The sequence below is a fragment of the Dipodomys merriami genome, unplaced genomic scaffold (genome assembly GCF_024711535.1).
Source record: "Dipodomys merriami isolate MVZ:Mamm:240054 unplaced genomic scaffold, mDipMer1.0.p SCAF_200, whole genome shotgun sequence".
NCBI lineage: Eukaryota > Metazoa > Chordata > Mammalia > Rodentia > Heteromyidae > Dipodomys > Dipodomys merriami.
In genome coordinates, this window is record NW_027203383.1 from 931,735 (window position 1) to 951,133 (window position 19,399).

Sequence of the window (19,399 nt, forward strand, 5' to 3'; positions counted from 1 at the left end):
GAGGACCTAGGATGGAGGTTGTCAAGCCCAAACAGGGGTGGATATGCTAACACCCCTGGCCCTCCAAACCCGGGCTGTGACCAGGGTCAGGTGGGGGGTGGGGGTGATTGGCTGGGGCTGGGGGGGGAAGGGAGGAGGGAAGGAAAGAGGAGGAAGGGAAGAGGGAGGGAGGGGAGAGGTAGGGAAGGAGGGAGGGAGGAAGGGAGGGAGGGGAGAGATAGGGAAGGAGGGAGGGAGGGAGGGAAGGAAGGAGGGAGGGAGGGAGGGAGGGAGCCAGCGCAGGGCGGGGCACCTCGGGACTGGCTAGGCCGCCTCGGCAGCGCAGTCACTTCCTTCTCTGAGCAGCTGGGAAGTGGACCCCTCGCCACGAAGCCATGAAGCGTGAGTCCCTCCTGGCCGGAGGCCCCCACGGTGAGGAGGGGCTTCTAACACTAACACCCCACGGCTCACTGTCCTCCTCTCTCCCTAGAAACGGTGGTGTCGGCTGTGATCGGAGGAGGTTTGTCCACCCCCCCCCCCCCCCCCGCCCCAGGATCTCCCCGGATCCGGCCTGTGCCCCGCACCCCAACAGCTCTTACACTGTCAGCTGGGGGGGAGGGAGGGGAGGGAGGGGAGGGGCGGTGCTGCCCCATCGGCGCCCCCTGACCCCAACAGCTCTTACACTGTCAGCTGGGGGGGAGGGGGGAGGGAGGGGAGGGGGCGGTGCTGCCCCATCGGCGCCCCCGGACCCCAAGGTCCTGCAGCGGGCAGCGGGTTCCTCCCGTCCTCCTCCCGTCCCCTCTCCCGCTGCAGCCCTGGCCGTGGCTGCGGTGCCCGCCACCCTGGGAGCCCTGGGCTTCACCACCGCCGGGATCGCCGCCTCCTCCATGGCCGCCAAGATGATGTCTGCGGCCGCTGTCGCCAACGGGGGCGGCGTGACTGCCGGAGGCCTGGTGGCCACCCTGCAGTCGGTGGGTGAGTGTCCTGTGGGGGGGGGGCACAGCAGGCCAGGGCCCCCTAGTGGGGAGGCCTCCGTCCTGATCAGGGCTGTCCAGGACCCTTGGCCTCCCCCTTCCTTGCTTCCTTCTGGCTCATTCTGACCTGGGGCTAGAATGGGGGTGGCCAGGGGGGGCTAGCCAGGAGGGAAGGGGCTCCACCGGCCTGTTTGGCTGGGGCGGAATCTCTGGGTATGTCCCCAGTCTTCTCTGACCCTCCGTGGCCTCCTGTGGGAAAGTGGGAACCTGTAGATCTGGGGGGGGGTATCTATCCCCACAACTCCACACCATCTTCCCAGCCACGGTCCAGCATCTTCTGCTCAGAGCAGAGCCCTGGGGGCTTCAGAACATCAAGGGGAGAATTCTAGGGGATCTTTGTGCATCTCTGCCCACTACCCCCTATGCTCATCCTCTGTCTCCAACTCAGGAGCAGCTGGACTTTCTACCTCGTCCAATGTCCTCCTGGGCTCTGCCGGGTCCGTGGTGGGGGCTTGGTTGGGACGTTCAAAGAAGAAACCAGAGGAGAAGGGTCCAGAGGAGGACCCCCCATCAGGGGAAGTTAAGAAATAAAAGCCTTGCTGTGGAATGTTTCTTGTCATAGGCTCAAATGTTCCTTTTCCTCGTAAATCCCTCTTACCACAGATACTCCAGAGACTTTGGCTGGGGAAGGGCCCCCAATAGACCCATTCTCAAATCTTATTATCATCAGTTTGAAATTCTATAATCTGAAACTCAATTTGCTTCCTGGAATGCAGACTGGGGGCAGCAAGGAGAGAGTTGAGCCAGTGGACTGTGACTAGTTCCACCCGAAATAACTCTCGAGGATTCTCAGTCTAGGACTAAAACAACAACAGCAGTAGCAAGCATGCCCAAATAATCCTTGGGATCAACTCTGAGGTGTTCTTTACCCTCCACAAAACAGTCAGGGCAAGCCTGTCTTTGAGGAGCAGATTGCTTGTCTGTGTTGAGTCACAGGCCCTGGTTCTATCATACTATCACACAGTGTGCCTTTTTTTTTTCTTTTTCTAAATGCCATTTGTTTTTTTATCTTATTCCAACAAATGAGATTTCTCTATAGCTATTTAAAGTACTTCAGCGGTGCCTTGGGACATCTGTGGGGACTCAAAAGGAGAGAGAACAGGGTTTTGAGGTCACCCCCCTGCCTTCCTCCGCTAGTGTGAGCACTATGGAAGTCATGTCACCTTCCCCCTCCCCCCAAGCCTCCTACCCTTCTCTCAACTCAGAATCCCTTTCCATGCCCACTGTCTTCTAGAACCTTGAGGCAGTCACTTTGGCCCTTTAGGTCTCTAGATGGACAGGAAATAGGACCAGCTGCTGCTCTTACTAAAAGGAGGGAGAGGACCAGAGACAGACAGCAGGGCTTACGCCAGCTTCCTTTCTATGTCTGAGCCTTCCTGCATGTCCATGGGCAGCTCGGCCATGGAAGGGAAGACTGTGACTTAGCTGAGCCCCTCCATGGACAATCCCGCACTGAGTGTCAGCATGGCTGGGGACATCCCCAAGGGACCTTCAGTTGTCCCTTGGGTGTTGGCTTGCCTGTTTGAATTTGGTCTGGAGATTTCTTTTTCAGGAGAGTGGCTAGACCTGCCCTGATGGGATTCTAAGGATATGTTCATGGATGTTAACCATGTGCCTTTCACATGGTACTTCTTTTATCCTGGAGGATGTCCTCATGCCTAGATGTGCAAATTCCCTTATTGGGAACATGCCTCTACGGAAGGATGCCCTTGAGGCTCTTGCCTGACCCATACCCAGTTAATCCCCTCAAAAAACAGCCTCTCAGGGGAGCTCTCATCAGGGAGGAGCTGTCAGCTGAGAGAAAAGGAGACAGCTCTACCAAACTCATGAAGTAACAGAGTACTTTGTTCCTCACAGACCCCAGAGAAGAAAGGGCAGGAGGTCCTTCAGGGCCACAGGACATGGGAGCCACCTGCCCCCCCCCCACTCCCCTGGACAACGACAGGAGAAGGAGAGCAAGGATTCCAAGCTGATTTCCCCTGGGGAGTTCAAATGGACAGCTTTAGAGCAATCAGGCAGTTCCGATAGCTGTGACAGAGGCAGTGTGGCCATTCTGCACATTCTGCGCAAGGACTCAGGACAAGTGGGATGAGCCACTAAGCACATTGTATCCAGCTGCTCCCTAGGGAAGTAGTCACCAGGAACAAGTTATCGAAGGCAGATATCTAGATGGACCACTGAGAGGAAGTGGAAAACAGTAAATGGAGTCAGGAGCAATTGATCCCTGTTTCAGGTATAAGAACATTAACTTGGACTCAGAGGTGGCTCAGTAGTAGAGTACTTGCCTTGCATGCATGAGGCCCTGGGTTCGATTCCTCAGCACCACATAAGCAGAAAAAGCCTGAAGTGGCGCTGTGGTTCAAGTGGTAGAGCCCTAGCTTTGAGCTGAAGAGCTGAGGTACAGTGCCCAGGCCAGACCTCAGGCCCCACAAACAACAGAAACAAACAAACAAGAACATTAACATATATAACTTCTATATTTTATGTTGCTGAGGCAACAGAAAACATGTCCTATACTGGCTATATTAGTCACACTTAACCATCACCAACTATTCCCATCCTGACAGAACAACTAAGCAGAGGATTCATTCCATGGGCAGCTGGCTTCATTGCTTTGGGTCTGAGGCAAGGCAAAGCATCCTGGTGATGTGGCGTGTGGAGTTGGACAGGGAGGGACCAGGCATAACCTTCACAGCATGCCCCCAGACACCGGCTTCCTCCAGCTGGTCCCCACCTACTAAATAGTATGGAAATAATACCCAGCTGAGAATGGAGTAATCAATATACACAAGCCTGGGAGGGGCGCATTTCATGCTCAAACCATAACACTACCAATCCTGGATGCCCTAGCCTGGCTGCCAGAATCTCAGGGTCATGTAGATGAGGAATATCAAGGATCTGGACACGTAAACAGTTATTTTCATTACAAAGTTCCTGCCTCCCTTGTGCCTAGTAGTTCATGGTCCAGAGATCAACTTCTCCAAAGATAAATCAATCCCAGTGGTGTGTTGGAGGGGAAAACGTGGGTTGCCCTACTGTGTGCATGCCCTAGTGTGTGTGTGTGTGTGTGTGTGTGTGTGTGTGTGTGTGTGTGTGTGTGTGTGTGTGTGTGTGTGTGTGTGTGTGTGTGTGTGTGTGTGTGTGTGTGTGTGTGTGTGTGTGTGTGTGTGTGTGTGTGTGTGTGTGTGTGTGTGTGTGGTCCTAGAGCTTGAATTCAGGGCTTGGGTGCTGTCCTTCAGCTTTTCTTGCTAATCACTAGCACTCTACCACTTGAGCCATACCTCCATCTCTGGATTTTTTTGGTAGTTCACTGGGGATAAAAGTCTCACTGCCTTTTCTGCCCAGGCTGGCTTGGAACCATGGACGTCAGAGCTCAGCCTCCTGAGTAGCTAGGATTACAGGTCTAAGTCACTGGTGTGCAGCTGGCCTAATTCTTAGACTTCCCCAGTAGCCTTCCGGCTATCAGACTTTCTTCATGTTAATCTCCAGGAGCATGGGTCCCCGGGCAATGACTGAGGTAAGGCAGGTCGGCAGGTCGTGGTCCTGAAGGGCTGATCCTGGGAAGGGGATGGTACTGAGGACAAAGTTCACTCTTTCTTCCCTCTTTACTGACATGATTTGAGATTTCTTGGGGCTATTAAGTAGTGTCCATGGTGTTTCTGGATTCTAATGTTTTGCTACTACCATCTTTTCCCTTCTGTTTGTCCAGTGAATTAGGTCTTTCTTCAATATCTGACTCTTGTTTTAGTGGAATTTTAAAAGAGAATGATCACGCCCAGAGCTATATAAACCCTCCTGGTATTTACTAGACCCGTGATTAAGCTAGTGACTCTACATTGTCTTCACAGTATACATGCCCTTAACCAAGGTCCTGGGGATGTAATGACTCCTTCCACTGGTAGTACTAAACAGGGAAGGTACTAAATTCAATCAGAGCTGTGGCTCTCACTGTGTAAAAAGCATGGGTGTATAAATTCCCACGCTTGGGCCTTACCACGGTCAGAAAAGAAGCGGGCCAGAGGGAATTCTTCCCCATCCCCTCATGATTTTTCTGCCTGGACATGGCAGTAAGGGGTGGGGGGAGGGGCTTGCCATCCAGGCTCCAGAAAATTCAAACATCTGATCTAAGTTTTGCTTTGTTCTTGTTTATTTGCCTACTGGCTGGCTGGGGCTATTGGTGGAGAAATTATTAGTATGATTTTTATTTCTTCTATCTTCTAAGTTTTCCTAGTTTCAAATAAAAGGCTAAGCAAGAATAAACAAAGCCTTGTGCATGCAGCAAGGAAAGCCTGTGACGGTGCTGTTCTGAGCGTGGTTCAAAGGCATTTGCTGCTTTTGAATGCTGGTGGCAACACCAGACGGTGGGAGGGGGGGTGGAGGGGTGGGGGAGGGGGGGTTGAGGGGAATAGGTGGAGGAGAGGGGTGTGTGTGTGTGTGTGTGTGTGTGTGTGTGTGTGTGTGTGTGTGTGTGTGTGTTTGGCTAGCCTGTTGAACTCAGCTGATGGCCATGACACCAGGGTGAGGTTTCCAGTGCTTCTGGTTGTGCTGGCCTTCCCCTGTGCTGTGGGAACAACTTAGCACTTCTTTCTACTTGTTATTTCATGAAGGGATACACCCAGCCTTCCTCCCTGCCTGCAACACTGGACACTGTGACAGAGGTAAATGGTTCTTGTTGATAAAAGTATCCGGCACAGCTATTAGCAGAGAGGGTATCTGGTAAAATTGAACTGGTATTATTGTAGTCCTATGTATTGCTCAGTCATAACTTGGAGATTGGTCTGCATTTCTCCTCTTATTTTATTTTTTATTGGTACATATTAATTGTACATAAGGATTTCCCTGTGACAAGTCCTTACATGTATATCACCTACTTTATCGCACTCGTCCTCTATTACTTTTCTCTTATCCCCTCTCCTTTTATTCATAGTTTTTCATAGGTTTCCTTATTCTGTTCTCATACATGCATGTCAAAGGCCAATCTCTCCAACAGCCTCACCTTTTCCTCTCCTCCCTCCTCTCTATACGCCCCCAACTACCTCCCTCTTTACCTTTGCCCTTTTTTTATGTTGTCATCGGTATTTCTGACATGCAGGCAGGAATGTTACATGTGACTCAGCATCTGATCTTGTCACTGGGCCCTGCTATTGAACAGCCCACCTTCAAAAATCCTCACAGCCAATGGGATAGGTTTCATTTTCCCAAGAAACTGAATCTTATCTTTTCCTCCTCCTTTTCTTCCTCATAATTCTTTCTCTGTCCCTCTGTCTCTGTCTGTCTGTCTGTCTGTCTGTCTCTCTCTCTCTCTCTCTCTCTCTCTCTGTTGGAGAGAAAAATCCAGTTCTACAGCTATTAGCTAGAAACTGTATTTTTTATCTTTGCTTTATTTCAATGAGTTTTTTCTTAACTAGAAAGAAATATCCTAGTCCCAAATTTCCCAAGAGAACACAAAGAACAAAGGATGAAGACAAGATTTTAATTTTTCTTATCAGGACAAAATAGCATATTCAAATAACAAAGTAAATAATATTAGAGTACATTTATCAGAAATAAAAAATGCCTCCAAACAAACTCATCTCTGTCCTTCACCAAGTGGTACATAAAAAAGCAGCTGATGCTGGTCTTCATGGAAAGACAAGAAAAAGTCCCTGGAATACAAGTGATTCCAGCAGCTTCAGGGAAATTGAGACTACCAAAGCTCACTCAAGGATTTGATTCTGCCAAGGTATTTTTTGCTGAGAATATGGTTATTTCATTGCTTGTTGAAGTTTTGCCTTTACAGGTTTTCTGTAGCCATTACAGGCAGGTTCACCGAGGGACAGAAGACTCTTACAAGTTTGTCAGATTTAACTTTGGTTCTTAGTAAGTTCCAGGTAAGCCATGCTTAAAAACAATTTCTATTGATCTCCAGTGTTGTAAAGGGGTTGTTGGTATAGACTCATTTGATCTGTGGACTACAGTTCAAAGCCAGCCTGGGCAGAAGGGTCCCTGTGAGAATCTCATCTCTAATTAACCAGCAGAATGCCTGAGGTGGCTCTGTGACTCAAAGTGGTAGAGCACTAGCCTTGAGCAGGAGAGCCAGGGATAGTGCCAGGCCCTGAGTTCAAAAACCAGCTACTGACCAAGGGATAATGTCTATAGGGGCATCATCCCAGCCTAGAGGAAACACTCCTGGAACAAAGCTTGTCCTAGCAATGAGAGCATGCAGAGACAGTCGAAAGACTCTGATCAGATAAGAAGAGATGCTCTTTCCCAGCTCTCTCTTTCCCACCTCTCCCAGCTCTTTCCCAGCTCTCTCTTCTCTTTTCTAGCTCTTTCTCAGCTCTTTCCCACCTATTTCCCAGGTCTTTCCTAGGCCTTTCCCAGCCGCGTGGAGGGCCAACATGGCCTGGTGCCAGCCAGAACGATGAATAAACCTTACCTGAATACCATGTGCTACCCCTTACCTGAATACTACGTGCGTGCATGGTGCCGAAACCCAAGAAGGGCTTAATGTCAGGATAGGTGCGATTACTCTCTGGGTTTTTTTCTCTCTCTCTTTTTTTTTCTTTCTTGTTTGTTTTTCCCTTTTTACTCTGAGGAATACCCACAGTTCTGACTGCCTTTTGCGAACCCGTCTGTCTGCTATGGACACAGCGCATCGATACCATTGCTGCCTTCACATCCACGTCCACACCACTTCTCTATTCTGGTGAGTGAAACTACTCTCTATGGCTCTCTGTTGCTCAGTCTCTGTCCAGACATGGCGCCACGCCAGAGAGCTCCTACGGCCTTTAGCTGAAAGGCCGGTCACCTCTGAAGCCGAGGACGCTTGGCTTTGGGGTCTTGGCCATTTCTCTCTAGAGGGCTCTGGGGGAAGTCAGGACACCGCTTCTGTCTGGTCAGCTCTCCTTCACTCACCTCCTACACTGACTCTCCTACACATTTAATGGGGTGCTGCGAATCACGACCAAGCTGTGAAACCCCTTTGAAATGCCTCCTGTGCTCCCTGGAAAGCCAGAGCGCCTCATTTTTATGCCATTCTCAGATGTAGACAGTTTTTGCCACTGCAATGGTAAATGGTCAGAAGTCAGTGTACTTCCAGGTTCTCTTTGCTCTCTCTCTCTGCCATTCATGTCCAACGTTCCCTATCTCATCCTTTTTTGGTTTGTGCTACGTAGGCTGGGTCCCAGGGATCCCCCTCTAGGTTCCTTCTCAAAGGCTGGCCAATGTAGGCTTGATCTATTTGTTCAGAGTTTCTCTGCATTTTTTCAAAAATTCGCCATCTTGACCACATGGTGGGTTAAGGGTTTGGCCCCATCTGACCCTTAGCCTTCCACCAAGCTTTCCACTCCATCCATCTATTCTAAGGTGCCTTGCTAACAAGTTGCTCTTTTCACAGGCCCTGGTAACTGAGGCCCAACCATCTGATGTGATTTGTTAGCAAAGATGTCTACACATTGTTGTCAAAATTTTGGGGTTTTGAGTTTGGCCTTTTTTGTTTTGTGTTGTGTATTCTACTACTGACTACGTGGTTCTAAAATACTGGGCCTATCTGTGCTAAAATTCTCATCACATCTAATGAGTTTTGTCATTGCAGAATATTTGTTGGTCAGTTCTTGATAAGGACCAGGTAAGCTCTACTTATTCTATTTGATCTCCTTGTTGCTTTAATTGGAAATAATAAAGGGCTTTTGTGGCAAAGATTTCAGTTCAAAGCCAACCCGGGCTGAAAAATCCCTAAGACTCCATCTCCCAACTAACCTGCAAAGAGCCAGGCTGGAAGCCTGGCTCAAGACTCTTATCTCTAACCACCAAACACTGCAAGTAGTACTATAACTCAAAGTGGTAGAGTGGAGTGATAGCCTTGAGCAGAAGTGCTCAGGGATAGTGCCCAGGCCTTGAGTTCAGTCCTCCTTGAATACTAACTGGGACAAGCCATCCCAGCAACGAGTACCTAGACTCAGCCAGTCTGGGGAACAAGGGAACATGGAAAGGAGTAAGAGGAGATGATGTCACAACAGCCACTTTGTGCCTGCTCTTTCAAAATTAACCAGAGCCGGGAGGTCAATAGAAGTAGGAAGCCTGCCCATCTAGTGTCCATACCTGTCTACCTATTAACTGGACAAGAATTTATATTCTTGCCTTTGTTACCTGACTTCTCTACCTAGTCACCAGATGTCAGAAGTAGCTAGGGACACTTCTACCAACATTTTTCAGCCCCAAGTCCTTCCTCTTGCCATTTATTTGCTTTCTAGTATTTTTTTTCCAGCCCCTCAATGCCTCATGAGACTTCTCCAGACTTCATCTAAGGACTCACGCCACCAAGGGACAGCTGCTACTCACTGCTTTCTCTGGGAGGGGACCAAATTCCAGCCTTTTACCGCTATGGTCCATGCCCCTTGTCACCAGGAAGTAGCCAGAGAGAATCCGCACCCTATTTCATGATTATTAAAGGCTGGAATATAAGGTATGCTCCTGGATGGTGAGCAGACTCCACCCTCCTCTCAGCAAAGTCTCCACCCAGTACCTGCATTACCTAGGCAACTGGCACACCTGGAAGAGGTCATATCTGCATCCACTGAGGTCACTTCTGAATTTGATGTGGCCACACCTTTCTCTGCCCATACCCTAGATAAGGCCTAGCCCAGCTCTCTCTTTCCCAGCTCTTTCCCAGCTCTCTCCTCTCTTTTCTAGCTCTTTCTCAGCTCTTTCCCACCTCTTTCCCAGGTCTTTCCCAGGCTTTTCCCAACCACGTGGAGGGCCAACATGGCCTGGTGAATGAACAATGAATAAACCTACCCCTTACCTGAAAAAAAAAAAAAAAAGAGGAGATGGTGTCAGACCCTGAGGTTTGGCCCTTCAAAATTAATCTGAGCTGGAAGATCATAAGAAATAGTTATATGAAGGGGCTGGGAAGGTGGCTCAGTGGTAGAGCACTTGCCTCGCATGCATGAGGCCCTGGGTTCGATTCCTCAGCACCACATGAGCAAAAAAAGCCAGAAGTGGCGCTGTGGCTCAAGTGGTAGAGCGCTAGCCTTGAGCTGAAGAGCTGAGGGACAGCGCCCAGGCCCAGAGTTCAGGCCCCACGACCGGAACCCCCCCCCAAAAAAGAAAGAAACAGTTTTCCAGAATGGAACTTGGTGACTTGATGAGACTGATTGGAGGAGAGAGGGGAGGATGAGGGATGATGAAGGGATGATGGAGGGCGTGATTATGATCAATGGATGTGTTCACATGGATGCTAATAAAAAAGAAATAGTTATATGATCAGCCAGGAAGTTCCCGGAGGCCACCCCACCAGCCTTGGCCAGAGCAGCTGCTGCTGTGATCTTAGATGCTAATGAAGACACTAACATGCTTGCTCCTGCCAATTCCATGTTGAAATCTGACAAAAGGTACAGTTTGGTAGGGGAATGGACCTCCAGAATTGGCCTCCTGCTTACTGCATCCGGGGTGGATGGGGAGCCCCTTGTAGCCTGGTGAGGGCAGTGGCTGAAATGGGTCTTAGGATGCAGGAGGCAGGGAAGTAAAGGCTGGGGTTGCCAAAGGCCCTGTGTTAGGGCTGGGAGGGGTACCCCAGTGGGATGGTGCCTTTCTCTAAAAGCCCCAGAGCCCACTTCTCCACACTCTGGGTCTCTCCTTAAGTCTCCACACATTGATTTAAAAGGCAGCAGGACACAAACAAAGCTACTGCCCAGTTTGTTGAGACTCCCTATCCCTTAACAGAAGAAAGCTGGAATCCATCTTCCCTTTGATAGGGGAGGAAGTTGGGGCCACTTTAGACAGATGTAGAAGGCCCCAGGACAAAGCAAGACCCGAGCCTGGCCAGCTGTTTCCAAATGCCTGGCTGGCATGGCTCTCATCCTGTCCCTCCTATGGCCTGCCCCCTCTGCCTACTTCACTTCCACCTACCCTAAAGGCTTCTGGGAATCCCAGGCAAGCACAAAGGCTATTATTGTTCCCAATCCCTGAGTGGGAATTAGGTGAAGGTGGGGTGTGCAGCCGGTTTTATGAACCTACCTTCAATTGTAGCACCCTGGTAAGAACAAATGAGCTATGGAAAGGGAATTCACTCCTCCCATCTGTGAGGACACTGAGTTTGGGGGCTTCAGGCAAGGGCAGCCCCTGCCCACTCTTCTAGCTTTTCCCAGGAAAGGAGACTTCCTGCAACCATGAAACTTACCTCTGTCTTGTTCCTTTCTGAAAGTGACCCTGCCAGAGTCTGTTGGAAGATATGTAAGAAGCCCCTGCTAGCCGGGCGCTGGTGGCTCACGCCTTTAATCCTAGCTACTCAGGAGGCTGAGATCTGAGGATCGCGGTTCAAAGCCAGCCCGAGCAGGAAAGACCATGAGACTCCTATCTCCAATAAACCACCAGAAAACCAGAAGTGGCGCTATAGCTCAAGTGGTAGAGCGCTTGCCTTGAGCTGAAGAGCTGAGGGACAACGCCCAGGCCCAGAGTTCAAGCCCTACGACCAACAACAACAACAACAACAAAAGCCCCTGCTACTGAACAGCCCTCCTACAACAGTTCAGAACCAATGGGATAGGGAGGTTTTGTTGTTGTTGCTGTTGTTTGTTTGTTTGTTTTGTGGGTCGTGGACCTGACCTCTGGGTCTGGGTGCTGTCCCTCAGCTCTTCAGCTCAAGGCTAGCGCTCTACCACTTGAGCCACAGAGCCACTTCTGGCTTTTTCTGCTTATGTGACGCTGAGGAATCGAACCCAGGGCCTCATGCATGCAAGGCAACCACTGTACCACTGAGCCACTTTCCCAGCCCTGGGATAGGTTTTGTTCACCCAAGAAACTGAAACTTATCTTTTTCTCCTTACCTCTCCCTTCCCCTCACTCTTTCCTTTCCTTCCTCCCTCCCTTCCTCCCTCCCTCCCCCTTCCCTCTTTCTCTCCCAAATTTGCTCCTCCAAATACTCCCCAATTCTCATGAGGTCTTGCCTCACTTTAAGTTCAAAAGCAACAAAGCTAACAAAGTCCTTTGAAACCATAAACCAAATCAACCTTTCCTCCTTTAAACCTGATTTTCTCACAGTAATGGAAAGCCAACTAGCACGGCACCCCCTCGGAGCCCACATCTCCAGCTATCTGTTGTTGGTCCATCCCGACAGCAGACCTCAAGAACCACAGGGGCAAAAGCTCAGTCAAGTCCTCACAGTCCCTAGCACCCAGCTGACTGCCTGATCCCACTCTCTTTCAAATGGGTGTGTGGGCCTGAGAGTGAGTCACATGTGAGATTGTTTTCCAATGTTCTGGAACTGACCCCCATTTCTGATGAGAAGTTTCAAGGATACCCTCTGGTGTCTGCGTGTTGGGGGTGGCGGGGGGGGGGGGGGCGGATAATGCAGAACAAGGCCCTGGCTTTGGCCATCGGCACAAAATGAAGCACTGAGGAATGAGCTTTAACTTTGGGAGGGTGCAGTGGCCCCTCTGAGGCTGGGACTGGCCACTGTATATACAGGGGCTGGGCTGGAACCAGGATAAGGACAACAGGCTCTGGCTTTTGTGTCAGGAGCAAACACAGCACACACAGCCTCCCAAGGACTGAGCTCAACCCCCTCCTGCCTGAAAGGTGGGAAATCAAGGAGTTCCACACTCCATTTAGGCAGGGACTAACAGGGGCCTGGGGAGAAGGCCAGCTTCCTAGAGTTACACACAGGGTAAGGGTCAGGGCCAGGGGCGTGGGCAACTGGTATGTTCCCACTGAGGTCCCACAGGCCTCCCCAGCCATTTGCACACCCGAAGAAAGGCTCCACATGAGTTCACATCCACTTGTTATTATTCCTTATTTTCTTATTTGTCTTGATTTCTTGAGTTGGTACATTAGTCTTTCCCCTTCCCCCTCCCTCTCCCTCTCCCTCAATAGATCAGGCCAGACAGAAGGCACCAACTCTGCTCTCATGATCCTCTTCTCCGCAAGGTGTGGAGCTCTTAGAGGACTGCAGCCACCAGGGCAGACCCCACAGTGCCTACCAGACCTTTGGCTGACGCAGAGAGTCCGGCAGCTCCTGAGGAGGTAGAACAGGATAACCAGAGTGGGACCAGTGGGGCAGGAGACAGGGGCAGAACTGCAGGGCCAGAGAGGGCGAGCAACACTGGAGAACCTCAGTAAGGCCTGAGACCTGGGGCAGTCCTCTCCCCCTTTACCCATAAGCCCTTGCCACCCACCACAGACCACCAGGGTCTGTGCCATTATCCCAGGAAGAGAACCCCAATGGAGACTGCTTAAATGAGACTGGAGCTGGGTCCTGACCTGGCCATGCCTGGCTTCCCCCCCCCCCACCCTGCCCAGGACACTCACCCATGGACTGCAGGGCTGCCACCATGCTACCCGCTGGGACGCCTCCCCCGTTGGCGATGGCAGTGATAGACATCATTTTGGCTGCGATGGAAGAGGCTGCGATTCCTGATGTTGTGAAGCCCACAGCTCCTAGTACCAGTGGCACTGCTACCACGGCCGTGGCTGTGGGAAGAAGCGCCAAGTGGTGGGGGTGAAAGGGCAGCTGGGGGAAGGGGACCCCAGGTCTAGCCAGGGAACCTCAAAGGGTCTGGAGAAGGAGAGGCCGATTGGAGTGTGCCAGAGGTGCTAGGGCTCCCCAGGAGGACCTGAGGCCCAGGGACCCTGCAGAAGCCCCTCTGGCAGAGACACTGCTGAGGCCCTTGCTTTACTATGAGCCACTGGACAGTCTAGCAGGAAGCTGCTTTGCTCTGCAAGGAAGGCTGAGCACCAAGATTGAGGACACCACTCTGAAATCCAGCCTAAACCCAGCACATCCTGAGCCCTGGCTCTGCCCTGCCTGCTCCAACCCCCAGGGAGAACCCCAGAGACAGAAGGTAGATGCTGAGACACCAAGGTGCTGGCAGCAATCACACACCAAGGAGGAGGGGAGAGAAAGGTCCTGAGCCAGCCTGTGAGGGGCAGCAAGACCTTCTTGGAGAAAGTGGTATCTGGGCCTCAGTGTCTGCCTTGGTCCAATGCTGGGGCAAAACAGTGGCTCAGATCTTTGCCTCTTCCTGAGGAGCAAGTGTGTTTGCAGGAGCACAGTCAGCCTCCTAAGGAGGCAGCACAGAGCCCTGCTGAACCTGCACAGGGCACAGCGGAAGTGGCTGAGCAGATGGCGGCTGAAATGTACACTCTCAGCCAGTCCAATCCACCTTACATCCTATGTACATCCTTCCCAGAATCCCCCCAAAATTAGTGAGGGGGGACTGCTGCTGTTTATGGGGACTTCACATAACCTTGCATGCTCAAGAACTTTACACACATGTCCAAGGTCACATAGTGCGTGCTGTGCCCAGAAGACACCAGCACTCAGCTCTCCCTCCTGGTGTCCAAGTTCCTTGTGTCTTAGTTCCAGCTCTTATTTTTAGCCATCTTGTTCATTCTATCCTCTCCCCCTCTACCACCTCTCTGAGAAGAATTGCAGCTCCCCAGCTGTCTGGGTTCAGGAGAAGTAGAGAACTTGAGTCCCTTTCTCACAGAGACTTACCTCCTCCTGCCACCACTGCAACAGTCTTGGCTACAAACAAAAAGGACATGATATGAGAGAAGCAGTTGGCCCCAGGCAGCTGGAAACACTTAAGCAGGAACAAGGAAGTGCCCAGAGCTGTATAAGCCCTCCTGGTATTTCCTAGATCAATGATGAAGCTGGTGACCCTGTATCTTCTTTACAGAATACACACCCTTTACCCAGGACCTGAGGATGTAATGACTCGTTTGTGCCCTTCCACTGGTGGTACTAAACAGGGAAGGTACTAAACACAATCGAGCTGTGGTTCTCACCTTGCAAACAGCATGGGTGTATGACTTCCCACACTTGGGCCTCACCATGGTCACTCATCAGTTAGAAGAGGGCCAGAAGGACCTCTTTCCCTCCCCCCGTCATGATTTTACACAACCTAATTATTCCACCTTATTAGCTAATAAAAACAAAAAACAAACCCTGACAACTCGGAAGCAGTCATCTCTGCTCTAAATTGCCTGCCCTCCATCTCAAGTGACTTTTGCTTTGCTAGTAAGTCATTTGCAGCTGTCTTTCTATTCTTGGGGGTTATTTGCCCTGATATCTTAATGCTACTCTGAAACAACAAAGATGTGCGCCATCTACTGGTGACAGATCCACAGGGCCATCCACCTCAGCCAGCCGCCCATACATGGGAAGGGGGCTGGGCTCCCCAGAAAGGGAGGCCCTTTTTGGCCCTTTGTGTCATGCAGAGGATCAGGACTTCTAAAGAAGTAAGGATTGCTGGGATGTCTGATTCAGAGATAGGGTCCTGTCCTCAGTGAGTTTTCTCCCCTGACAAGGGGTCATGGGGGTTGGGGGGGAAACTTGCCATCCAGGCTCCAGAAAATTCAAACATCTGATCTAAGTTTCGCTTTGTTCTTGTTTATTTGCCTACTAGCTGGCTGGGGCTACTGGTGGAGAAATCATTAGTATGTTTTTATTTCCCCTATCTCCTAAGTCTTCTTAGTTTCAAATAAGAGGCTAAGCAATAATAAACAAAGCCTTGTGCATGCAGCAAGAAAAGCATATGACTGTGCTGTTCTGAGCATGGTTCAAAGGCATTAGCTACTTTTGAATTGCCGGTGACAACACCGGAACAGCTCACTAGGGTGAGGTTTCCAGTGCTTCTGGTTGTGCTGGCCTTCCCCTGTGCTGTGGGAACAACTTAGCACTTCTTTCTACTTGTTATTTCATGAAGGGATACACCTAGCCTTCCTCCCTGCCTGCGACACTGGACATTGCGACAGAGGTAAATGGTTCTTGTTGATAAAAGTGTCCAGGACAACTACTAGCAGAGAGGGTATCTGGTAAAATTGAACTGGTATTATTGTAGTCCTATGTATTGCTCAGTCATAACTTGGAGATTGGTCTGCATTTCTCCTCTTATTTTTTATTGGTACATATTAATTGTACATAAAGATTTCCCTGTGACAAGTCCTTACATGTATATCACCTACTTTATCGCACTCGTCCTCTATTACTTTTCTCTTATCCCCTCTCCTTTTATTCATAGTTTTTCATAGGTTTCCTTATTCTGTTCTCATACATGCATGTCAAAGGCCAATCTCTCCAACAGCCTCACCTTTTCCTCTCCTCCCTCCTCTCTATATGCCCCCAACTACCTCCCTCTTTACCTTTGCCCTTTTTTTATGTTGTCATCGGTATTTCTGACATGCAGGCAGGAATGTTACATGTGACTCAGCATCTGATCTTCTTATCATCCTATCCCTGCAGAATGTAGGTACAGGGAGATGCGGAGGAAGAAGCTGCTTACCTCCAATGGGTAGAGCAGCGGTAGCTGCAGCAGGCAGGGCGCTGACATCCAGTGCTGCCAGCAAAGGCCCAAGGGTAGAGGCTGCAGGACCCAGGGCAGCTGGGGATAAGAGTGCGAGCCCTGGGGAAGAGCATAGGATCAGAGATCAGGGGAGGGCTCAGTGGCCCCATCCTTGGATTCAATGCTGGGCAGTCTGTGTCCTGGAAATTGGGAGAACCCTGGGGTTCCACCATCTGTCTCTAAGATGGAGAGGAGAAGGGCAGTGGGTATGGGCTGGGGAGTGCCTGGCCACACCAAGTAAGGACAGGAAACTCCCTTGGGATGCTGGCTGGTCTCCAGAACCCAGTTCTCCTGGATGTGAAAAAGACCAATCCAAGGAGAAGTACAACACACTCTCCTGTGCAAGGAAACTTATGCATACAATGCCAGGCGGTCTACAAAAACCCATGTGAAAGCCACACTGGCATGCAACATGAGGGCAAGGTTGATCTGAGGACAGGAAATTGGGAATGAGGGGTAAGATAAATGATTGAGAGTAAGCGGAAGAAGGGGGGGTGGGGGCTGTGTGTTACAAAAGCTGATGAAGAAAAGAGGGACTGAGCTGAAAAGTTTTGTGCAGATCACTGTCCTGGACAAAGCTCTCAGAAAGGCTGGCCAGATGGACTTTGCTGACAAGGGGACATTTTGATAAAAGCTGAAAGGAGGGGGATTGTTGAGCCAGTCCAGAGCATGTTGAGAGTAGGAGAGAGATGGGCAGGTGACCTCTCTGAAGAGGCATGAGAAGGCCCAGGTTGTGCACCAGGCACCTCATGGAACTCCTAGGCCTGAGCCCTGAGGGACCCAGAGCCCCACACCCACATCCGGGCCTTTTCTCCCTCAGGGAGAGAATATGGAGGAGCGTGTATGTAGGTGGGAATCATGAGCAGCTGAGAGGGCAGGATTCTCTACCCTCCCTAGCTGTCCACATGCCCCTCAACCCCAGCCCCTCATATTTGACAGGAACACTTACCCTTTGAGGAAAGACCAGCCAAGATAGTCCCGGAGGCCACCCCACCAGCCTTGGCCAGGGTGGCTGCTGCTGTGATCTTAGATGCTAATGAAGACACTAACATGCTTGCTCCTGCCAATTCCATGTTGAAATCTGACAAAAGGGTACAGTTTGGTAGGGGAATGGACCTCCAGAATTGGCCTCCTGCTTACTGCATCTGGGGTGGATGGGGAGCCCCTTGTAGCCTGGTGAGGGCAGTGGCTGAAATGGATCTTAGGATGCAGGAGGCAGGGAAGTAAAGGCTGGGATTGCCAAAGGCCCTGTGTTAGGGCTGGGAGGGGTACCCCAGTGGGATGGTGCCTTTCTCTAAAAGCCCCAGAGCCCACTTCTCCACACTCTGGGTCTCTCCTTAAGTCTCCACACATTGATTTAAAAGGCAGCAGGACACAAACAAAGCTACTGCCCAGTTTGTTGAGACTCCCTATCCCTTAACAGAAGAAAGCTGGAATCCATTTTCCCTTTGATAGGAGATCTTCCCTTTGATAGGAGAGGAAGTCGGGGCCAGTTTAGACAGATGTAGAAGGCCCCAGGACAAAGCAAGACCCGAGCCTGGCCAGCTGTTTCCAAATGCCTGGCTGGCATGGCTCTCATCCTGTCCCTCCTATGGCCTGTCCCCTCTGCCTACTTCACCTCCACCTACCCTAAAGGCTTCTGGGAATCCCAGGCAAGCACAAAGGCTATTATTGTCCCCCAATCCCTGAGTGGGAATTAGGTGAAGGTGGGGTGTGTGGCCCGGTTTTTTCTGAAAACCTACCTTCAGTTGTAGCACCCTGGTAAGAACAATTGAGCTGTGGAGAGGGAAGTCACTCCTCTCATTCGAGAAGACACTGAGTTTGGGGGCTTCAGGAAAGGGCAGCCCCTGCCTCCCATACTGGCCTTTTCCAGGGAAGGGGACTTCCTGCAACCATGAAGCTTACCTCTGTCTTGTTCCTTTCTGAAAGTGACCCTGGAAGAGTCTGATGGAAGATATTTAAGAAGTCCCTGCTTCTGAATGGCCCACCCCCAATGACAGCCAATGGGGTAAGTTTCATTTTCCCAGGAAACCGAATCTTATTTTCTCCTCCCTACCCACACCGGTCCCCACCCTTTCTCTGTATTGGAGAGCAAATCCAGTTATGCTAGAATAATGAGTTGGCCACTGTATGTGTTTTTTCCTATCTGGAATGAAATGACCTAATCCCAGATTTCCTAAGAGAAGACACAGAACAAAGTATCAAGACAGATACAGGATTTCTAATTTGCTTACCAGGACAAAATAGCCTATACAAATAACAAAGTAAATAAGATTAGAATACATTTATCAGAAATAAATGAAAGGCCTCCAAATAAACTCATCTCTGTCCTTCACCAAGTGGTACATAAAAGAGCAGGTGATGCTGGTCTTCATGGAAAGACAAGAACAAGTCCCTGGAATACAAGTGATTCCAGCAGCTTTAGGGGAATTGAGACTACCAAATCTTTGCTGAGAATATGGTTATTTCATTGCTTGTTGAAGTTTTGCCTTTACAGGTTTTCTGTAGCCATTACAGGCAGGTTCACCGAGGGACAGAAGACTCTTACAAGTTTGTCAGATTTAACTTTGGTTCTTTGTAAGTTCCAGGTAAGCCATGCTTAAAAAAAATTTCTATTATCTCCAGTGTTGTAAAGGGGCTGTTGGTATAGACTCATTTGATCTGTGGACTACAGTTCAAAGCCAGCCTGGGCAGAAGGGTCCCTGTGAGAATCTCATCTCTAATTAACCAGCAGAAAGAATGCTTGAGGTGGCTCTATGGCTCAAAGTGGTAGAGTTCATGCATTGTGCCCAGGCTCTGAGTTCAAAAACCTCCTAAGACTTTTGTTGTGTGACATTCTTTCTGTAGTACACAGATTTGTAAACCTTACCCAGCCTGACCTGGGAAAGTATTGCTCGTTATATTTAAGTTCAAAGACTCCTGACTATATGGATATCAGTCACATGGAGCCATCTTTGATTGACTCCTTAAATTATGGCTGGGATCCGCCCAGGCAAAAACTAAAGGGGAACTCTGGACAGCCTTAGGAAAAACATGTTGTTTTACAAGAGAGCCTATTTG

General features: G+C 50.2%; 2 protein-coding genes and 1 long non-coding RNA gene across 4 annotated transcripts; 1 reads left to right on the top strand and 2 right to left on the bottom strand.

Annotated features, from left to right (window-relative positions):
- The first annotated feature begins 291 nt into the window (after window positions 1-291).
- LOC138833083 (interferon alpha-inducible protein 27-like protein 2A) lies at window positions 292-1,560 on the top strand. Its single transcript, XM_070031412.1, has 4 exons — window positions 292-381; window positions 470-499; window positions 793-954; window positions 1,402-1,560. Exons 1-4 carry the CDS (start codon window positions 375-377, stop codon window positions 1,542-1,544), a joined length of 342 nt encoding a protein of 113 aa, XP_069887513.1. The 5' UTR covers window positions 292-374; the 3' UTR covers window positions 1,545-1,560.
- Window positions 1,561-6,470: 4,910 nt separating this feature from the next.
- On the bottom strand, window positions 6,471-11,850 carry LOC138833109 (uncharacterized). The gene is made up of 2 exons (XR_011373790.1): window positions 11,176-11,850; window positions 6,471-10,377 (listed from the first exon to the last, which is right to left on the bottom strand). It is a non-coding gene; the product is annotated as an uncharacterized lncRNA (long non-coding RNA).
- Window positions 11,851-12,761: 911 nt separating this feature from the next.
- Window positions 12,762-18,351, bottom strand: LOC138833108 (interferon alpha-inducible protein 27, mitochondrial-like). 2 transcript variants are annotated; one of them, XM_070031441.1, is made up of 6 exons: window positions 18,245-18,351; window positions 17,289-17,420; window positions 16,280-16,399; window positions 14,491-14,520; window positions 13,302-13,463; window positions 12,762-13,008 (listed from the first exon to the last, which is right to left on the bottom strand). In XM_070031441.1, the coding sequence occupies exons 2-6, from the start codon at window positions 17,410-17,412 to the stop codon at window positions 12,932-12,934; spliced, it is 513 nt and encodes a 170-aa protein (XP_069887542.1). In that variant the 5' UTR covers window positions 17,413-17,420; window positions 18,245-18,351; the 3' UTR covers window positions 12,762-12,931. The 2 variants fall into 2 exon arrangements, with proteins under 2 accessions (XP_069887542.1, XP_069887543.1); XM_070031442.1 differs by lacking the exon at window positions 18,245-18,351 and adding an exon at window positions 18,082-18,238.
- Window positions 18,352-19,399: the final 1,048 nt, after the last annotated feature.

Bases quoted from the DNA above. Each gene is read 5' to 3' on its own strand.
- LOC138833083 (XM_070031412.1), top strand. The intron at 500-792 runs GTTTGTCCACCC...CTCCCGCTGCAG, and splicing joins GTCGGCTGTGATCGGAGGAG to CCCTGGCCGTGGCTGCGGTG. The intron at 955-1,401 runs GTGAGTGTCCTG...TCTCCAACTCAG, and splicing joins GGCCACCCTGCAGTCGGTGG to GAGCAGCTGGACTTTCTACC.
- LOC138833108 (XM_070031441.1), bottom strand. From the start codon at position 17,412: ATGGAATTGGCAGGAGCAAGCATGTTAGTGTCTTCATTAGCATCTAAG. The intron at 16,400-17,288 runs GTAAGTGTTCCT...GCTCTTCCCCAG, and splicing joins GGCTGGTCTTTCCTCAAAGG to GGCTCGCACTCTTATCCCCA. The intron at 14,521-16,279 runs GTAAGCAGCTTC...TTTTGTTTGTAG, and splicing joins CGCTGCTCTACCCATTGGAG to CCAAGACTGTTGCAGTGGTG.